General features: G+C 42.3%; 2 protein-coding genes across 2 annotated transcripts in view; one reads left to right on the top strand and one right to left on the bottom strand.

The window, feature by feature from the left end:
- prima1 (proline rich membrane anchor 1) overlaps positions 1-8,189 on the top strand; it is a 10,342-nt gene extending 2,153 nt beyond the window's left edge. The window contains exons 3-4 of the mRNA XM_029460085.1: positions 1,731-1,863; positions 7,372-8,189. Of these exons, the coding sequence (XP_029315945.1) occupies positions 1,731-1,863; positions 7,372-7,471 (233 nt within the window). The 3' untranslated portion in view covers positions 7,472-8,189. The remainder of the gene's footprint in view (positions 1-1,730; positions 1,864-7,371) is intronic.
- A 3,925-nt stretch (positions 8,190-12,114) lies between these two features.
- unc79 (unc-79 homolog, NALCN channel complex subunit) overlaps positions 12,115-20,332 on the bottom strand; it is a 33,520-nt gene continuing 25,302 nt past the window's right edge. The window contains 19 exon segments of the mRNA XM_029461057.1: positions 12,115-12,691; positions 12,794-12,835; positions 12,933-13,010; positions 13,167-13,370; positions 13,478-13,661; positions 14,010-14,185; positions 14,303-14,392; positions 14,505-14,582; positions 14,684-14,788; positions 16,042-16,152; positions 16,236-16,304; positions 16,614-16,787; positions 17,184-17,269; positions 17,485-17,597; positions 17,716-17,754; positions 17,881-18,021; positions 18,109-18,211; positions 18,887-19,003; positions 19,516-19,617. Of these exon segments, the coding sequence (XP_029316917.1) occupies positions 12,503-12,691; positions 12,794-12,835; positions 12,933-13,010; positions 13,167-13,370; positions 13,478-13,661; positions 14,010-14,185; positions 14,303-14,392; positions 14,505-14,582; positions 14,684-14,788; positions 16,042-16,152; positions 16,236-16,304; positions 16,614-16,787; positions 17,184-17,269; positions 17,485-17,597; positions 17,716-17,754; positions 17,881-18,021; positions 18,109-18,211; positions 18,887-19,003; positions 19,516-19,617 (2,201 nt within the window). The 3' untranslated portion in view covers positions 12,115-12,502.

Here is a 20,332-nt window from a genome sequence, read left to right as displayed (position 1 = left end):
GATGGTAAATCCATTGACAGATAGGCGAACATATTTCACGAGCCGGCTCGCTGAAAGTTGATATGATTTGTATGTAGTCTCAAGCACCTTAATGAACAGTGCGCTGAAATATGGGACAGGCGTTGCTGATGATGCAACCATTCTGAGCTATTACTGTGACTCTGAAGAAGCACTCACCCCGAGCCCTTAATATTATGAGAAGGGAGGTGCACTTAACCCTCAAAGTCTCAACAGGCAGCAGTGTAAAGGTTTTAATCAATCACTTCCAATGATTTCTTTTTGTCTGGTCAATTTTTTAATGGACCTTTTTTCCCCCTGACTCACCATGAGGTCTACCTATCGAGAGTTATAGACCCTTCCGTAAATGTTGGTCACTTCATAAATGCTGATCATCTGACGGTAACCTAAGGTGGAGGTTTGAACACCCAATTACAGCCAACGCATGAGTGGAACTGTGAAAAGCTGCATCCATAAACAGCAGTGTGTCAGGATGAATATGATAAGCAGGCCAATTCTTATTCCTTTTCAACTTTACACAGAAATGTTTGCAGAGGGTTGAGACGCCATGAATAATTCACTTAAAGGGAGTTTTTTTTCTTCAGTTCTCAATTTAATCTATACAGGCACATAATTATCTTGATCTTTCTTCAGTAGCCCAATTTGCAGAGCAGTTAGAGCTAAAATTATGCTTTAAACTGTAGTCTTTAAAAATGCAATGAATATGCATCGCTAAAAACTGGGACAATGACTGAGACCTTATCTATCGGATAAAAGTCTAAAAAAAATAAAGTGAGAAAATTGGCACTGTTAAGTCTGTGTGTGCTAAAAATGGTTTCCGAAGTCCTTCAAAGGAGTGTGCTTTATCACAATGAAATAGATCCTTACCACTGACTGAATTAAATCCTACAGCCGTTGACAAAACGCAGGATTAAAATGGAAATTTGGCTGAGAGGAGCTTTTAAATTCATAGTGACTTATGACGTAGTTTGCTGTACCGGGGAAAGCCATGCCTTGTTATTTGCTCCGTGGAAATGTGCTGTGTTGGGAAAGAGTCCACAGCATTACTAAGGAGTATTTGTTGCCATGGTGTAAACCCTTCCTCTCATTCATAACAAAATACCTGTCAAAGCGGGAGCTACGAGTTTGTTAATATATACTATGAATTTTCTCAGGAGCGTAAAACTGGAACAAACCGGCATTGGTAGATTGATAAATGTGCACATGACTAAACTGATTTATAAATGCGAGAAGAGAGAAGTTCTGCATTACAGACACGAAGTTGCTGATGCACATAATGTTATACAACATTCCTGGTGAGTGGTCTTACACCACAGATCTAATGTGGAAAGAGCAGGAGGTTCCTGCAACAGTAATTGGTGTGGACAAGAGTGCTGGTGTAAGGAAGGCTGACGGGACCTTAAATGATTCATGGTGTCGGGTTGGATATCTTTGAACGTTGAACCTAAGACCTACAGAACAGGCGAGGACACAGCTACTTCCCAACTCAGAGAGCAGGGAAGAAAATTACCTCCACTCTGTTATCGTGTTGTATAACGCAATCACTAAGAATAACTCAAGTCAGTGTTGTGTCTAAAGGGATGAGCACTGTAATCATAAATGTGTTTGATTTAGAACAGATTTTTCTAATTTATTTTGTTCAATACATTCTCTTCTTCTGTATCCAAATCTCTCTTCTCCTGCCCCGTCTCCTTCTCTTTTTCCCCCCTTAGTGGCAGAGCCCATGGTGCCCTCGTTGAGGCCCTGGTGGATGGAGATGGACATTGTAGTGCTTGGAACGGTGGGCTGTGCCTCAGTCGTCTTCCTCCTCTCAGCCATCATCATCTGCTACAAGGCCATCAAGAGGTTGGATGTCACTTTTCTCTTATGTGTTCTGTTCTTGTAGTATTCCAGTTAGATCTCACTAGCACGTATCTTTGAAATATTTCTAAGTGATGACAAATTGAAATAGGAACGGTCACAGGCAGGCTACTCAACATATCATGTGTAATTTGACTCATGGGAGACTGTACTATCCCTCTTGCCTTTGTGTGTGAGGCTACGATGACCCTGTCATCACCCTGCTGGGTCACACTGAGGTCAGAGGTTAGATAATAGAATGGGTTGTAAATGTCAATAAGAAAGATCCACTACACTGAGTCACCCAGAAACATCTTAACCCGACTTTACAATATACTGTGTTGATTTTAATTTGCATTAGTGTCTAAAGCTTCCTAGAACAGCAGCTGGATTCATGACAGTGAAAGCAAAAGACGAGCAGAGGAATCCCAAGACGCCGCTGTTGCAACGGGAAATGTTTCCCCCATTTGGCTTATTAGAGAAAAGGCTGTGTGAGGTTTTAGCCTGCAGCACAACCCAGACCCAATTCTCTGTGTGACATTCAGGCAGCACCGTGTCACACATGCACTCTGACATCCACGTTAATGTTTGCAGACAATGTCACACACACACATCCACATCGTGCAAAGCACTGCACATGCAAAGGAGATTTGTGTTCACCCAGCCATAAACTCACAACATCTTTACATACATAGATACATCATGTTGGCATATTTACACACTCTATAAAATGAGCATAAACATTGACTCTCACTCAACCATGTGAGAACAGCCAGAGATGTATGCGGTAAATCAGGGAGCTGCTTCTATGTTTTATTTATGTGTATTTAAATTGATTTAATATCATACCTTATTATTTTTATGGAATTTTATTAAGTCTGCATGCCAGATATGGCTTTCCTCAGCAGAACTCTATTCCTCCTTTCTTTAAACAACAAATAGTCAAAGTCAGGCAGCGGAAGTAATGGGTGGTTGGCTCAGGAATTCATTATGGCAATTCTCCAGTCCCCTGTGTAGCCAAGGGGCACCTTTTTTAATGCAGCAGTGGTAGGAAAGTGTTGTTGCAATATGGGCTCTAGCCCCAAACCCAAGTCATTATTTATGAATTAATTTGCGCAGTCATTCAGTCGCAGGCCACATCTTTTATACATGCAAGCGGGTCGTGTCCTGAAGCTCTGTGGGCTCTAGACTGCAGACTTTGTGCCACGCCAATCTGCCCTTCACTCTGAGAAGGGAAGAATACACAGGTCCAGCCAGACTGGCCTCATTAGACATTCATTAGTCACCAGCCAATAAGAGTGCAGTCCAGGAAGAAATGTGATTGCTTTTACATTTATCACAGATGCTCTAATCAACCATCGTTCCCAAGTGGTAGGTAGAGGAACCAATACAGCCAAAAGGACTGAATTGTTTTTGTCTCCAAAAGCAAGTAAAGGCAGTAATTGAGCATCTTTGTCAATAACAATGTTGCAGAGGGTTTGTCAGTGAGTATAACACAGCCAGTTATATATAGCCCTTCAAGCCCCCCAGTGCTCCGGGCTTTCCCAATGAAAATCAGCTGGCCGAGAGCCAAGGCCTGCCTGAGCACCACAGACAGCCGAGGAGCTAGCTCTGCGGGTCCCAGCCCTCCTGGCCTTTTGTTATTTTTTATAATCTTTGTCTGCCAGTCATGTGTCAGAAGCAAAGTGGCTGGAAAGGAAAAAACACTTCCATACAATTCTATTCAGTCCACAGCACCAGGGAGGCTGGTGTGTGCAAGCAAAGAGAAGAGGATTCAGACACACGCTGCGTTTCAGTGTTGCTGTGCCATCCAAAGCAAAAGACATGATGCTGCAGTCCAGGCTGTCAGCCGTCCAAGAAGCCAAAACAAACAAAACTCAAACCAAGTGACTAATGAAGCTAGATGCTTTTCCCAATCACTTACCACTCTGGGAGGCTTGTCCAAAGACGGATAATACTTCACAACTGCTCTGTCCAAGGGCAAGAGTGTATATCCAAACTACAATAAAAGGGAAATACTTGTCATGCAGAATGGTTTAAAATCCAATATTTACTAATACATTATTAATCTCCTGTGTTATATTTTTGAAATTACTAAAAAACCAGTGACAGATTTTTACAGTCTGTTTTTTAATGTGTTTTCTTTGAATCATAGCATGTTACTCTAATTTCCAGATGGCTTGAGTAATTGTAAACAGCTCAACACATGTCCCAATTTCACCATGATCCATTCCCCAAACTTCAAACAGGAATGTGCGCTGTGATTGCACAGCTTTGATATGAAATATTCATCTAACCTGTGAAATGTTGTGTTGCCACCTGCCATGTGTCAACAGCATGGCATCTATTATTGAAGGCCTGGGTAGAGGTCGACTTGAGGCCCCAGTGCTCGGCCCTGTGTGGAGGCCCAAAGCGACATGGTCAGTCTGAGCAGAGATTACATCCTGGGAGAAATAAACAGGGCCGAAGCACCTTCCAGCAGGCTATACATCACCACTGTCGGACGGCATTTTACAACATGACAGATGAAATACTGACCTGTCAAAAATATTCCAAAGTCAAATCATTAGTGAGCTGCAAGGACGTTGCATAACGTTAAGCGATTATCAACCCTGCTGACTTTTTATTCCAAGTCGAAGAATTCCCAGATTGGCTGTAAACACTGTTGTCTTTCCCTTAGAGAACACTTTGGTATATCCCAACTCCCCTAGCTGCCGCTGCATCAGCCAACCATCTCCCCCGCGGCACAATGTGTTTCCATCCTGGGGCTGGACAGTTTCTATTCTGAGGCTTTCCCCGGGTCCCATGGCGACACCGCAAGCAGCATCTGTCCTACATGGCCGGCATGTCTCCCTGGAGTCCTAAGCCCAATGACCCCTCCCAGCTAACAGAGTCCAACAGGAAGTCTTAGTCATCTTTGCCTCTTGTTTTGTTTACAACTTTGCTCAAGAGCCATTAGCTCGCATCAACTCCAACAACCCCAACAACTAAATGCAGTGTTCACAAAAAAACAGTTATTCATAATTATTTAGCTCTTATATGACGCTCCAAAATGTTACCACAAAGTTGAAAGTAAGGAGAGTTAGTATGATTTGTATGTATTTCTATTTTTATTTACTCATGAATAGAGTCTACAGCCATGCTAGCGGCACCGTGAGGCTATAATTCGACACATTGGTACTCTTAGCTAAATGCTAACGTCAGCATGCTAACATGCTCACAGTGACAATGCCAACTCTGATGCTAAGCAGGGGTATTGTTCACACTGATCACCATCTCAGTTTAGTGTGTTAATGTGCTAGCATTTGTTAACAAACACTAAACACTATTTTATTGGTAATAAACCAAAGTTATTGTGATTCTTCTTGGGGGGGATCATGTCTGCACCATATTTTGTGGCAATCCATCCAATTGTTGCGATATTTCATTAAAAACAACACATTTTGGAGGGCGGCGCATGTCATATTAACGCAATGTCCCTTGGGACAGCAGTTGCATGTCATTTCGTCCTCTGTCAAATAAAGATGAAAATTCAAAAAAAGAAGGATAGGATTGATCCTCTGGGGAATTAATGTGTGCAAAATGTCATGGCAATCCATCCATCAGTTGCTGGGATATTTCAGTCTGGACCAAAGTGGTAGACTGACAGGTGGACTGAAATTGCACATTTTTAGAGCCTAGCATAGCCAAAACCTTACAGAGGAGGCATGCTGAGAGTGTTTATTATTTGGACCCCATTGTGATATTTCTTTCTTTTTTTTGAGTCAAAGATCTTTAAAGACTCTGAGAGTGACTTTGTTGACAGATGAAAGTATCTGGAACACAGGAGGTGGAGGTTCACGGCGTTGAAATGACAGCTGAAAAACAGCCGAGACAGGAACTGTTTAAAAACCTGACAGGAACAAGACGGTTGAATAACAGGTGTGGCAAAATCAGACTGACTAAAGTGCATGGGAGCAACGGAAAAAGACAGCAGACCAATTGAGTTGACAGCAGGGGGGAAATGAGCAAAATGAGCATGTGCATGAGAAATAGACATCCTAATTGAACATTTACTGGACTGTCAATCATATTATATCCGAGAGAAATGTCCTAACAGAAATTGAAATAATTTACATCAGCTGTCCAGTGAGTGGGGCAAATATGTGAAGAATATTATAAATGCTAAAGATTTGAAGCTAATAATGTATACATTGTGCTTTTATTTTTTGCTGAGATCTTGTCAAAGGTGTTGATTTAACTTAATGGTAAGATTTTGAGTCCATGGACATAATTACAGAAAGAAAATAACGCAAAATCATACAAGAGCAGCACAAAATACTGTTTTAAAGTTAGTCCATGTATTCTCTGCTGAACTTTCATAGTATAATGCAATATCCTAAAATGTAGAGTATAAAATAATCCTAAAAGCATTTAACTTACTCTTAATTTCAGCAACATCGATCCAAAGTTAGCTAACATTAGCTGCCATAAGCTGCTGGTCATAAAAGAAAAGCCCCTGAGTGTAGTGAGTTAAGCAACAATGCATTTTATTGTTTTCAACTAATTAAACTTTTTATTTGTGAGAGCAAGATTATATTATTACTTTTTTCAAAATGACGTACTCTCTTTAAAAACATTTTTTTACATGTTTATCCTCATCTCCCTGACACCGTCTAACTAAAAACTAAGCATAATAAATTGTTGTATTGGATTGCATTATGAGCTCATTTCACCCTGTAAGGATTCCCTTGCGGCACGATACCCGAGAAGGGAATAGATTTGTCCTGGACTCGACTGGGAATGACTGTTCGTCAAAGTTGCACTGGCCAGCCAGGGCTTTTAGAGGATAGGAGAGAAGAGTAGACGCTGAGCTAAGATGTCGCTCAAGGGTCCTCTATGGCAATGAAGGCATAGTACAGTGTTGAGTGGGACAATGACTGTACTAACTGTATTCAGATCTGTCTCCGATCTTACATAAGCCCAAGCAGGGGAGAGCAGCTGAGGGGGTCGGTGCAGAAGCCACAGTACACTGGACAAATATAATAACCACAAAGGCGCCGAGTAGTGCATGAAAAGGGCTGCATTGAATGATACTGCTCTTCACAGGCCAGTAGCAGCACAGGGATCATGTGTTGCAGAACGTACTCATAGAAAGGACAGAGTACTACACCCATCAGTGTTGAGAGGAGTATATGTATCGATGTTATTCCCAAGTTGTTTTGACAGCCACACACATATTCATTACTTAGAGGGAAGATTGCATCTGCCAGTCAGAATAGGTAATTGCCTTATCCCCTGTGTTGCAATGTTTTTTTCCCTCCTGTCTCCTTGCAAAAGTGACCTTTGAATATTGGGCTTATTAGAAAGGATCGCTGAGAGCTGCGTATCCAACCAGAGAAGCCTGAGAAATCAAATCAGCCTAAAGGTTAACAGTCTAGAAACTCTGTTTAATGACATGGCCTTCAGCTGAGGGCAAATGTAACTGTCTTGTCAAGGAATTTTTCTTCACTTTATAAAAATGTTTATTCGCAGGAAACCACTACGAAAAGAAGAGAACGGGACAAGTCGTGGGGAATATGCCATGAGCATCCGTAACAAGAAGGCCATGGGTACGAACAACACTGTGGTATAGACTGTCTCCAGGTAGACGCAGGAAGTGACATCACCATTACCGTCTCTCACCTTAACCCCGAATACAACAATCCCTTCTCGCCCAGAATGCAACAGGGTTTTACCCGAGGTTTTCCAATTGGGAAACCTTCTCTCTTTGCTTGGCATGTTGCCCAGACTGAAGACACCATTCAGCTCAAAAGGAGCTGCAAAAGATGGAAGAAAAAAAAAATCAAGACAGAAAGGACCGAGAGAAAAAATCCACAAACCCCCATGGTGTCGAAAGTGGCACAGCAGGCTGAACATTATGCTCTTAGTAACAGCAAGTGTTGCTGACAGGCTGGTTGGCTGCTGGCTGGAGAGGGACTGTCTGCCAGTCTGCCGCAGATCCAGACCTCACACACTGTTGACATCTGCAAAGGAACAACAGACAATACAACATCCCTGCTGTCCCACGGGCAGCCAGACAGGACAAGCCCATCAAACACAATAAATAACATGCATGCAGTTTTTACAGAGAATGCAACATTTTTTATATTCCAATCCCCACACTGTCCATCTTTTGTTCTCCATTTTTTTTTAGACAAATGCTTTGTGAGAGGCATGATGTTCCTGTCGGTCCTGGCTCTGAGATGTGGATTCATCTGACTATGCAATTTAAAGAAATCCATCTAAAAAAAAAAAAAAGAAAAAAAAAAGAAAGATGAGCAACGACATCAACATGGGACGTTGTGGTTATTTTACCATGCCAAAAATGCCACCGAAGACTTATGCTCAATGTAATATACTTCAGTCATTCATCAATTAATTTGCTCAATTTATTTACTTATCTACCTTTTGAATTTATTTTTCTACTTAAAAGAAGAAAAAAACTGTCTTGTAAGTTACTCACATCTTTACAAATCTTCGAACATCTTGATGAATTCATTTTATTTCTTGATAGCTCTGTTTTTTAAGTGAATAATTTATAATCCGTATAATTCATTTGTGATGCTCCGATGCTTTAAGCCTGCTGTCAGTTTGTTGAGACACTGATGCAGAAAACGCGCTTGCTCTGCAAAGAGTTTTTGTATCAGTTGTTTTGTCTCTGGGTGTTTGATATGCTTTTCTCTGTTTCCCTGAGACTTCTGCTAAAAAAAATGTCAGTGGTCTCTATGATGTGCTATGTGAATGTGTGTTTTCCAAACATTATTTCTGTGCTGCATCATCAGGCCAGTCCCGTTTCTGATTTGTTATCTCAAGGCAAGCTCCCCCCTACAAGTTAAACCTGCTATCACAAGTCGTTTGGTTGTTTCAGAGTCTCGGGGTCAGCTAGATGCCTTCAGCCATGCTTTGTTTGGATTTGACAATCTTCATTTTTCCATCTGTCAAGAAGGGCTTAGCCCATCGCTATAGAAACAGGGGACATGAGCCCAGGGCTGACCTTGTGACTGGTGAGAGACAGGAGACTTAGCCAATAGCCAGAGATCAGGTTGCACAGAGGATGGCCTCAGCAGAGATGTGTGTGTGAGTCAGTGCTGTCACAGGCATCCTCCACATCCCCGCTGGAAAAACACAACTGAGCTGAACTGGAGCATCACTCAACGCTGCTCTGCTTTTATAAATTAAATCTGCGTGTGTCTGTGCGTGCATGTGTGTGTGTGTGTGTGTGTGTGTGTGTGTGTGTGTGTGTGTGTGTGTGTGTGTGTGTGTGTGTGTGTGTGTGTGTCTGTCTATCTGTCTGTCTGTCTGTGAGTGTGCATGCAGATGAGTGTACTCAGTGAGAGTGGGCTGTACTCTGTGGCTGTCAGTTAAGTATAGATATTGGCTAAACTGTGGAAATTTGGAAAAACACATGCTTGCATCTAAAACATGCACAGATATTAGCTAACAGTATACCCCAACATGTACCTATATGAGAGAAATGATGGATGCATGAATGTAAATATTGATATTTAAATATCTGCCTTCTGGACTGTTAATTAATGTACAGTGTAACAGAACATATGTTTATACATAGTAAAACTTAAACAATGTGCTACCATTTAGAATTATGTCAATGTCGTCATGTTGATGGAGCAAGCCATTAATGTATATATGGCAATCAATAGTACATACGCAATTTATGCATTATACCAAACAGATAGAAAGATGTGCATAAGTTGATTTCATTGCTGAGTTTTTCAGTTGTAAATAAAACTGTACATAACAACAGACCCACAGTCTATTGTGTTGAAAGAGTTATATGTGCAGATATAAATCTGTTATTATGTTCTGGCAGACAAACTGGCTCATGCGTGGCGAAGGTGATAAATGTGTTACATTTAGCCCATGCCCGTCCTGTCGGTGCTGTGTTGTATTGTGCCGTTCATGTCTTCGGCAAAGAGCTGTGCTGGCCATGTCTTCTGCACCCCCCCTCCTGCAGTGGAGGACATGTACTCAGTCTGTCTCACACACTGCATCTTTAATGAACTGTGATTATCAAGCGTATTGCTCTCCATGGGGCCTAATGACTCCAACAAGAAAACTTATAGATTGCATATTTTACTCGCTCTGGCCTCGGTAAATAATCATGCGCCAAAAAATCATGGATGTGTGTGAAGGATTTCTGCAGCTAAAGCAAGAACAAAAGTTGCTGTAACAAAATGAGAGTTTTAAAGGAAGCTAAAGGAAGGTGGTAGATTCAAAAACACCTCTGTGAAAGAGGCTACATTCTTACATTAAATCGTATAGACAATTTCCCATTTCTATTTTAATTTGCACATTAACTGTAGTTAATGATGTGAAACAAACAAGGGGGACAAACCTGTACTCTACAGGCTGATGCAGAGGAGCACTGAAGAGGAATGTCAATGAATTATAATGTCAATGAGGGGCATAGAGTACTTTGCCTGCCCTGCCTTAGATGTGCCACTTGATGGTAATACCAATGGACACTGAGCAATTTAAACATTCATGCATTGTCCTGCCAAGGCGCTGTGGATTTCATTGTTATAAAAGCAATGTGACAGCACTAGGCGGGTGGACCAGGGATTGTCACTGTCTCAACAAGCTTTACGAGGCCCTCAGAAGGTATTTCCTTGGAGCAAAAAGGCGCCGATACACAGATTCTTAAAAATTGTTTTGAAATTGTTACTGTACAAAACTACCGACTGCCTGTATGAGACCCTTTAATCAAGGGTCACCAGTGTACACACCTGGTGATACACCATGCTGGTGCATGTTTGTGTGTGTGTTTGTGAGAGAGCTTAAAAAGTCCTTTCAAAGCTGACCTTCACAATCTTTGAGGACCCACTCACACCCTCTCTGCCTGAGAGGCCTTTGGTCAGCGTTAATTACCCTCACTACCTCCAGCTGCTTGCTCATCAGGTCAGCGCTCCCATATGGTCCTACAGGAGGCAGCAGGCAGGCAGGCAGGGGCGGGGAAAGTGCTGGATACCTGTGGGACACTGATTACATAAGCTACTGCTAATGAGAGAGGTTCTTTCGAAAAGGGCTGCGAGTTCAAACGATCACAACAGTGGCAGTGGCTGACAGATGCAACCCCAGAGCAAGCGGGACTTGATTAAACACACACACACACACACCTGTGCACATGCTGGGACACACACACATACACACCTGCATCCAGCATCACTTTAATACACACTCACACACAGAGGCACACAGCAGGAGAGGGGCTCTTTGATGAGCCAAGACTAGAGGTTGATGAGAAGGGGCACTGCAGCCTGATTCAGCTAGCTTGGGGTCACAGGGGAGTGAGTGTGTGTGTGTGTGTGTGTGTGTGTGTGTGTGTGTGTGTGTGTGTGTGTGTGTGTGTGTGTGCGTGTGTGTGTGTGTTTGCGTATTCATTAGTCACATTGTGTGATATCATTACACTAGTGACTCATTTGGCACACACCTCTCATGGGTCCTCTTACACATGCAGTGACTAAAAGCACATTAGAAAGAATATATATGCAAATCAAATTTGACTTATTTTTGTCCAATAAACCAATTTTTTCTCACAGAATACATTTATATCATCAGATCTAATTCATCCTAAAGCTTGATAATGAAATCCTTGCAGCAACGAAGATCAAAACAAAGATTAATGTGCTGTTCGGCTTTCTAGCCCTGCTGTCATGTCATCTGTTATTCTCAGACAAGAGCTTCGTGGTAATGCGGTTAGACCTCACAACAATGCTTAATCACAACAAACCACATTAGGCCAAAGGTAATTGTGTTTGCTTGGTATATGCGTGGGCCAATCTGTTTCGCTGCTGCCAATGAAGAGGGGAATGGACAAATGGGGGAGGGGGGGCTTTCTACTTTGGGGCGGTGAGGTGGGCACAACTGAAATAGTCTTGTTTACCTCCAATGTCTGGCTCCACTTTATCGAGTTACAAAGCTGCTGCTGCAACTCAGATTGGCCTCTGATCGATCAGAGCTCTGACTGCGAGAGGCAGCATGACTGACAGTCCGACAAGGATCTCAGTCGGGAGCTGAGTAATGCATGTCATGTCATTTTCCCGGACACACCTAAGGTTCAGTTTCTCGTCCAGCAGAATGAACAACGGAGCTGATTCTATCTGCATTATGGTAAACGGGACATTTTCCGCATCAGCCAGGATATCAAAGGGCAGTAAATGTCACATTTGAATTTTGAAGGCATCTGCAATTCATATGAAAAGACAAAGAGTCCTCAACGTTTAGAAAAACTCGCACTTTTATTATCCGGCTTGCAACCAAGCAACTTAAAAAGTGACAGAATATGAATGTAACATAGTGAGCGCATCTTCACTATCTATCACACCCTCACTATTACTAACATCTATAGAAATTCTCTCTGTTGTATACAACAGTTAGGCACCTGAATTATCCCACACAAGCCTGCCACACCTTTAATTATCAGCTCCAGTGATAGTACTTTAAAATAGTATATATTTACTGTACAGGTATGACGCTAAAGGTGCTGAAAATGATCCAGTCCAAATGAATCCCACACAGCATCAGTTTACAGAAGAGTCCTGTTTTTGGTCAGAGGGTTCGGATGCATGCAGGTCTAAGGACCCAGATGTGATCACGAAGCAGGTCACATGGGGTAGAACTGCGAGGCGGCCTCAGACGACTGGATCTCCACCTGAGCCATCTTGAACTGGGTGCACTGCAGCCATTTGCGCAGAGCAAATGGAGGGGCTCCGGATGTCTGGCCCTGCAGACACTGATGGTTCACACGGTTCTGGATGGCCTGAAGACGTAACTGTAGCCCCGCAGACAGATGCTGATGAAGGAAGGAAGGGAAGATGAGTCTGAAATCATCTAAAGAGTCGATGGTTACTTGCATATTATTAATCTGTATCTGTACGTTTTTAAAAAGCCTTACCTTCAGGTTCGACTGAATCATGGGTAGCCACATAGGGATTAGCTATAGGAAAGAATGAGGATGGATACGTATTAGGTTATGTATTTAGGTGGTCATACATTAACCGTGTAGAGATATATTTAGTATAGTTGTAGCAAACCTTGACAAAGATGGTCGAGTTGCACTCCTGCAGGGCTTCCATCAAGCTAATGACATGAAGACACACCATCTCTACCATCTGAGAGAAGAAAACATCCATCAAAACTTTCTCTAACATAGTTTTTCTCATCATATATGAAACAAGAATTAATCCAAAAGTTGAAACTCTTTATATTTCACACACAACATTTCCAGGCACCTTATTCCTGCCTTAAATAATAGGCAGAGCACTCACCACTTTATTGTGGGCCATGAGCTGCAGGATGCTGGGTGTAACCCGACTCCAGAACTCCAGGCCAGTAAGGATGGCGCTGGAGGAAAACTCTGTCTGGTTCTGGTTCTGCAGGGACGGAGCAGCAGCCGCCTGCTCGCAGTAGATGGTCCACAGCTGGGCAAACATGAAGGCGTGGAACAGAGAGCACATGTGCAGCACTGACGTCTGGGGAAGGAGATCAAGTCCAAAACAGAACAGGCCAGTGAGCTGGTTATAGATCATATTAACAAAACCTGCATGTGGTCATTTGAAGGGATTTGTTTCTACCAGACCTTTGACTGTTCTGGGAAACCAATTAGGATGACTATAAGATGATCTGCGATGTGGGAGCCAGCATCTAGAGGGATGGGCATACAGGAGGTGGAGCCCTGGTGCAGGGCACAGTGTGTCAGGGAACCCAGAAGTAGCCAGGACAGCTGACGAATGTGGGACACACACTCGATGAATTCTTTTGGCCTGCAGAACAAATTGTAATTCAGTTTCACAAATCAAAACGCAGTATATTCTATATCATTTTATTTTCATACTTCTTAGGATTACACTCACCATCAGGTAGTCTTGCTGACATTTGTGTTGGTTCACCCAAGTTACATAAGAACATATGTTGTCACTTATCTCTGGTGGTATCTAGCAATAAAGATTTATTTCTAGGTTTTGAGATACACTTTCATACACATTGTTTTCTTTTTCTCATGGATGGATATCTCACAACCTTGAAAGAAATGTTTTATGTAATGTGGGTGGACTGACCCTTTAAGTCATTCAATCATTACTAAACCTGTCTGTAGTTTGTTTTATTCCTACCCTTGTTGCATGGTGGATGGCGGATGATAAAGCCAGGGAAGATAACGGACCACAGCTTTGTTATCACGGTGATTGCCCTTGCTGATCTCCATGGCTGCAACTTGTGCCAAGCCCACTTTTAGGTTCCCCCCGAAAGTGTCCTCATGCAGCGGCTGACAGCAAGCCTTCATATGGCTCTGAGTAGCAGATTTGGAGTAAGGAAAAGATAAAGTTGGTCAACAGGAAACATATGGAAAAACTCTACATATGATAACATACTACTCGAGCTGTCTCACATGAAGAACAAGACTTACTTTAAGTTTGGTTAGCGTGTGCATATCTGCAATGAAGTCCAGGAGTTCACTTATGTATTGTCTCATGCATTCCATGGCTGCTGTTGTGCACTGTGGAGAACAAAAACACTTTATTCTATCACAGTGGGCTTTATCTTTATTCCCTGCTGTTTTATGAGGCTGATTCTAATAAGAGCCAGACACACATCGACTAAAGTCTTACCCCCGGCAGCGTTAAGATCATGTGCTTCTGGATGATGGTGGATTCTGCTAACCGTGTGCCGATATCTGCACAAACAAACTGAGAAATTCCACAGCAGGTTTTAGATTTGTATTCAGGATGAGACACTGTGATTTATTTAGTTCTTGTAAACTGAAGTGCATAAAAGAGAGCATTTTTACCTGGACCAGCAGTAACAAGTTTGTGTCGGGCAGAGGAGACTTGAACTTGAGAGCCTGCAGAAGCTCTAACACCACAATGCGAGACATGTAGAACTTATCTCTCTCCTGGATGCAGGGAGATAGAGAGTGGAGTAAATGTACTGATGCAGCAAGACTGCCTTTTTCTATTATCACTCTCCCTTACTCATGCTGCGAGGAGAGCATAAACTCTGTAGCCTGAATAGAGGGGGAAGGACAAGCAACGAGAGGGGAGGGAGAGGAGGCAGGGAGACAGAGAATAGACAGAGAATAGTGAAGCTGAGGAGTAGATTTAGGCCAGTCCAGATCTCTCCTCCCAGAGTCCCAGGCAGCTCAGATGAGGCTGTCAGGCTGCCTTCTCCCTCCCTGAGGACAGGCTGCTCTCTTTGTTCATCCCTTCCACACAAAGCCCAGCTGCCTGTTTACAAACCACACTGTCATCTTCTGGCTTCCACTTTGCCTCTCTCTTTCTCTATGCAGTCATGTTTGCTTATGTTCGGCGCAGGCACATGCTCCTCCGCTCTTACAGCATGCAGAGCTGCTTCGGACTCTCACTGTGAGGCTTGTTAATGCGAATACCTGTACACGGCACTCTCATAATTAAAAGTTAATGGAGCACGTCCTTTTGGTAAATAGCAAAGCATAGGCTGCTCTCGAGCTAGAGGGCCAAGTCGCACAGTGCAGTGCGGCTGTGACAAATGGTGCATGGTGTGACAAACTTCAGTAGGACTAGCGAACGTGACTTTGTGTCCTTAAAACCTGACCTCCAAAGATAACTGAAGCGCTTTCCAGAAAGCTCACATCTTCATAAAACAACTGCACAGGACAGGTTCCAAAAGCAATTGCCGATAGTGACTCTGGGTTTTGAGAAGCGGATATTATATGGTGAGGAATTAAAGAGGGTGTAGAAAATCAATACTGCAGGAGACATAAAGCATGCAGCGCTGACAGTGGTGGAGGACTGAGGATCCATCTGGCCCAACAGTGCAGACAGCTCTGGCTCCATCTCTGTCTCAGACAGCCACTCGGAATCACACCGGTCGGCCCTAGCACACCAACTAATCATGTTAATCAATACAAACTGATTGCCTACTTAATCATCTGTGACACATGCCCACATTTCTGGCTGACTGGAGAGTCAGGGAAGTAGGTGTAGCACCCAAAGAGTGATGAGCGAGAGGCCTGCGAACAGGAGCTCAACATTTTTAACACTGCAGATTAGTTTAAAAGGTTTAACTCCTTAAAGACTACATAAGTACTGGATGTCAACACAGGCTTTATTCCTACACATGAAACTTTACTTACACAAAAAGATGTTATGAAAGCACACTCAAGAGTACCTTGTTGAAGCCTTTGTAACATAGTCCACACAGTTCTACGAGGTAGGAGAGACTGAACATGCCATACTGGATGACAAAACTCAGCAGCTTTGAGAAAGGCTCCAGGAGGCTCTGTAGGGGACAAGAATGGGTTATATAAATAAAGGCGAGAAAATTCGGACATCTCAGTATGGACAATTCTGCTCTGGGCTTACCCGGGCTGCATTTGTTGTTGGGATTTTTAGTAGACAAATGATTATCCTCAAACTGGAATCCATAGGGCACTAATGAGACACAAGATTGCAAAAAGGAAAAATCTTGACTGTCAGTCGGTTTTAAAATGCAAAAGTTGAAATCCATTGGATGGCGCATAGCCATTTCCCTGGAATTTAAAAGTGTCTGCGGTGATACATTGATTAGAGTACACTAATTTGACCTCGAAGGTCAAAAGCTTCAGAGTCAAATCAATTGCAATATCAAGACTCTGTCCTATTGAACCCGACAAGGGCCCTGCAAGATGCTTTTTACTCCAGCTATAATCACATCAGACCATATCAGACCATTACTAAGTGAACGGAAGAGTCGATATCTACCTTCAGAGGAAGCACAGAGGGCAGTTTTGTGAGGAAGGTCTGGAACTGGTTGCAGATGGTTGTCCACAGGTTGCTAGGAGAGTCCATGGGAAGAGCCTCCATGAAGGTGGCAATGTTGTCCAGGCAGTGCAGCATTGTGCCCCCTGCTGGCAGACTCTTCTTGTTGTTCAGGCCCTAGAGGGCACAGAGGCAGAAACCATAACAGGGTTATATAAGGAAATTCTATAAGGGAAGATACTTCCATTTAACTGATCATTCAGTCCTGATCAATCACAATGCTCATGATGAGAGCGGGGGATTTAGCACAGTGAAGCACAGATGATTGCTTGGAAGAGCTCATGCATCAACGGGTTCTTATCTGTGTCATTTATTTAGCTTTAACAGTAACAATAAACTGGTACAGTGCTGCAGAGCAAGGCAGGTTTTCTTTAATGTCCCGATGATTTGTTGTTTTAGATGGGCTTATGCTGTTCTTGTAGCTGTAGCTACAAAAGCTTTTGCTTTGACAAGAGCTCCTCCTGCTGGTTAAATGACTCAACACAATTGCATAAAGAAGAAAGAAAATCTCACCTCGAGCAGCATGTTGAGAGCAGCAACTGAACTCAATTCATTAAAATCTATCAGGGAGGATGCAAGTGTTCGCAGAAAACTTCCATCTGCAAAAAGAACGATAGACAAAGAACAGTAATCTTTATTAAAAAAAAGTAAAGCCGTAAAATATGCTTCTACTATAGGTTATAAATTGTAAAGCGTTGTGCAACAAGATCAACACACAGAAATGAGCAGCTAAGACATGCTGTAAGTCTCTATAGAAATAGTGCAGGTACATTTGAAGGATTTTTGAGTTTAGTAGTCAGTGGTGTGGGCAGACCTTTGATGTTACTCTGGAAAAGTTGAGGCAAGATGCCATTAGGGGCCAGCTGGTGAAACATACAGCGGAGGAACTGCTTGGCTACACCTGCTACATTCCCTGGGATCAACATACTGCAAAACATCACAGGGAGAAAGGACAGTGTTAGACAGGCGGTCACACTTCACATCTATTATTAAACTCAGCCATAAGCATAGTGAACACTGGTGTGACGGCTTTAATGTCTCATACCTCTCAGCTTGTCCAGAAAAATTGGCACTAGATGCCAACCTGAAAGGAGTTAAAGCAGCGAATTAGGACTCGGGGATGAATTATGCATGAGTTCTGAGGGCGAGTTATGAAACTTCATTTAACGGTGAAGTACTGTGTGGATGTAGATTGCGGGAGTGGCTGTACCTGCCCACAGACTGCATGATGTCGAGAAGCATCGGCGCAGCCAAATCAGGGCTGAGGTGGATGAACATGGACAGAACGACCACTGCAAGGCCGAGAGTCTCCTCGTCGTATTCTTCCAGCACAGCAGCACAGTCCCGACACCTGGGACATCGCATAGAAATCAACCAGGCAGGTTTAAGCATTAAGATGACCTGTTTCAGACAGGTATCAGCTGATTCATTCATTCACCTGTCAGACATCGTGGTAGGCTGCTCATCAATAAACTCCTCCGGTGCAGGGACAAACATGCTGACTGTGCTCGGTGCAGAGAGCAGACTGGTCTTTGTAGGACCTACAAAGGAAGAATATCAGTGTTTGAATAAAACAATCGAAGACTTCTTTGGTAAGATTCAGATGTTAGATCAGGGGTGTCAAACAAATTTTAGTTCAGGGGCCACATGCAGCACAATTTGATCTGAAGTGGGCCGGACCAGTAAAATCATAGTATAATAACCTGTAAATAACGACAACTCCAAATTCTTCCCTTCGTTTTAGTGCAAAAAAGTACAAATACATTCTGAAAATGTTCAAATTTGATCTTTTTACAAAACATTATGAACAACCTGAATTTTCTTAAGAAAGAAATGTGAAATTTCAACAATAGTATTAGTTTATCATTTACACATGTGCATTACAACTTACAGATCACAGTGTATCTACAAAGGCACAGCACATTTTGTCACAGGTATCTGGAACAGTATTTTACTTTATGATCAAAACAACTAATCTTTACACTTTGCAAAGTCCTCCCGCGGGCCGGATTGGACCCTCTGGCGGGCCGGTTTTGGCCCCCGGGCCGCATGTTTGACACCCCTGTGTTAGATGCTGGTTTGGGTCAATGAGGAATAACACGTTGGTTTACATGTTTTCTGTTTCATTTGTTTTTCATCCATGTGCTACTACTGTATGTCCATATGTCTCCTCATGGGGGTTATTATGCGATAAAGAAAAGTCTAAAATGACTGACCCGTTTCCCAGGTGCTGATGTTGTGTGGTGCACTGGATTGATGTTCCAGCTGTCTCTTCATTAGCTGGCTCATGGTCAGAGCTCCCAGGGAGCCTCGCTTCACCTGACGGTACTGAGCTAAAGGTCAGACACAGAAAACGACACCTGGGGTGAAGTAGCTGCGAATACCGCTTTGAGCAATACCAACAAGTGTGTGTGGTTACATTGATATAGATAAGACACACATGAAAAGAGAGGGTCATTGTGATTTATTTTTTTATATCATAAGGACACAATTAAGTCAAGCATTTAAGCTTTGACTGTTTGAGGAACTCCAACTTTATAATATTTAATTTAGAGTAAAAGTAATTTGAAAAACAATTTATAAAACATTATATTTTTTCTACCTTTTCTCTGGAATTTTAATGGCTTTATGATAAGATGTCAAATAATATTATGTGATTTTATTGCATATTTCCAGCTCCAATATGGATATAATTCAAAATAGTTTTTGTTGTTTGCACAAGTTATATATAATAGCACAAAAAATAATTTAAAAAAGATAAATTAAGGCCCTCATAGCGATACCACAACAGTCAGATTTATTGAAGTTTATAAGAAGACCAATAAGTAAAGTATTTGAATCCTACTTGATACTGAAGAGCGATGGCTTGTTTCAGGCATAGCAGCTTCGAGCGTTGGGGCTGAGGCAGATTCTCGTGGCTTTTCCAATGTAGACAGAACTTTGTGATCTGTAAGGCAATATGGGTAAATAATGGGCGGGGCGTTGGCATCAGAATCAGGCCAGAATATATGCCGTTTTATGCCAATAAAAAAACTGCTAAGATATGGACATTCAGTAGTAATAAGCACTACTTTTGCTACCATTAGGAGATTGTTAACGTTTAGTTTGTACTAATTTAATAATCTTTATGTGAAGTTTAGTGATTTTTGTTCGCCGCACAACCAGTTTCAGATTTCGAAAATCACAGTTTTGCCATTTGATCTTTGGTCATGCTCTTCTACTTCTTTTATGTAAAGTCACATTATACTGTTTCACAGCTTCTGATGTGTGCTGCAAAACCTCTAAAGCGTTAGTATGGAAGGAAAGGAAGAGTGAATACATACATAGAAACAAACCACAGGACAACACACAGCTGGAGTGGTTGATTAGATACATCTTACACACATTTTTACAGTACACTTATATTCTAAACACTTAAAGGAGTATACCCATGTGTTGGCAATATTCATATGTATACTACAAATCATGTATCCTTCACATTTCTGCTGTCCATTTTCAAATCATATCAATATTTTGAGGTGCCTTTTTCCCAGGCTGCCATTGGCTTCCATTTTATTTGGAATATGGTGTGAAGATCTATCAGCAGACTCGACTTGAATTGTGCTCGATCTTAAAAAGATTAGTTTTCTTTTACAAGTTGTAAGTGAGGTGCACATTCTCAG

This window comes from Cottoperca gobio, chromosome 22 (assembly GCF_900634415.1).
Source record: "Cottoperca gobio chromosome 22, fCotGob3.1, whole genome shotgun sequence".
In the NCBI taxonomy this organism is placed as follows: domain Eukaryota; kingdom Metazoa; phylum Chordata; class Actinopteri; order Perciformes; family Bovichtidae; genus Cottoperca; species Cottoperca gobio.
The sequence above is the reverse complement of the archived record's forward strand: the minus strand, read 5'-3'. Positions and strand labels throughout refer to the sequence as shown.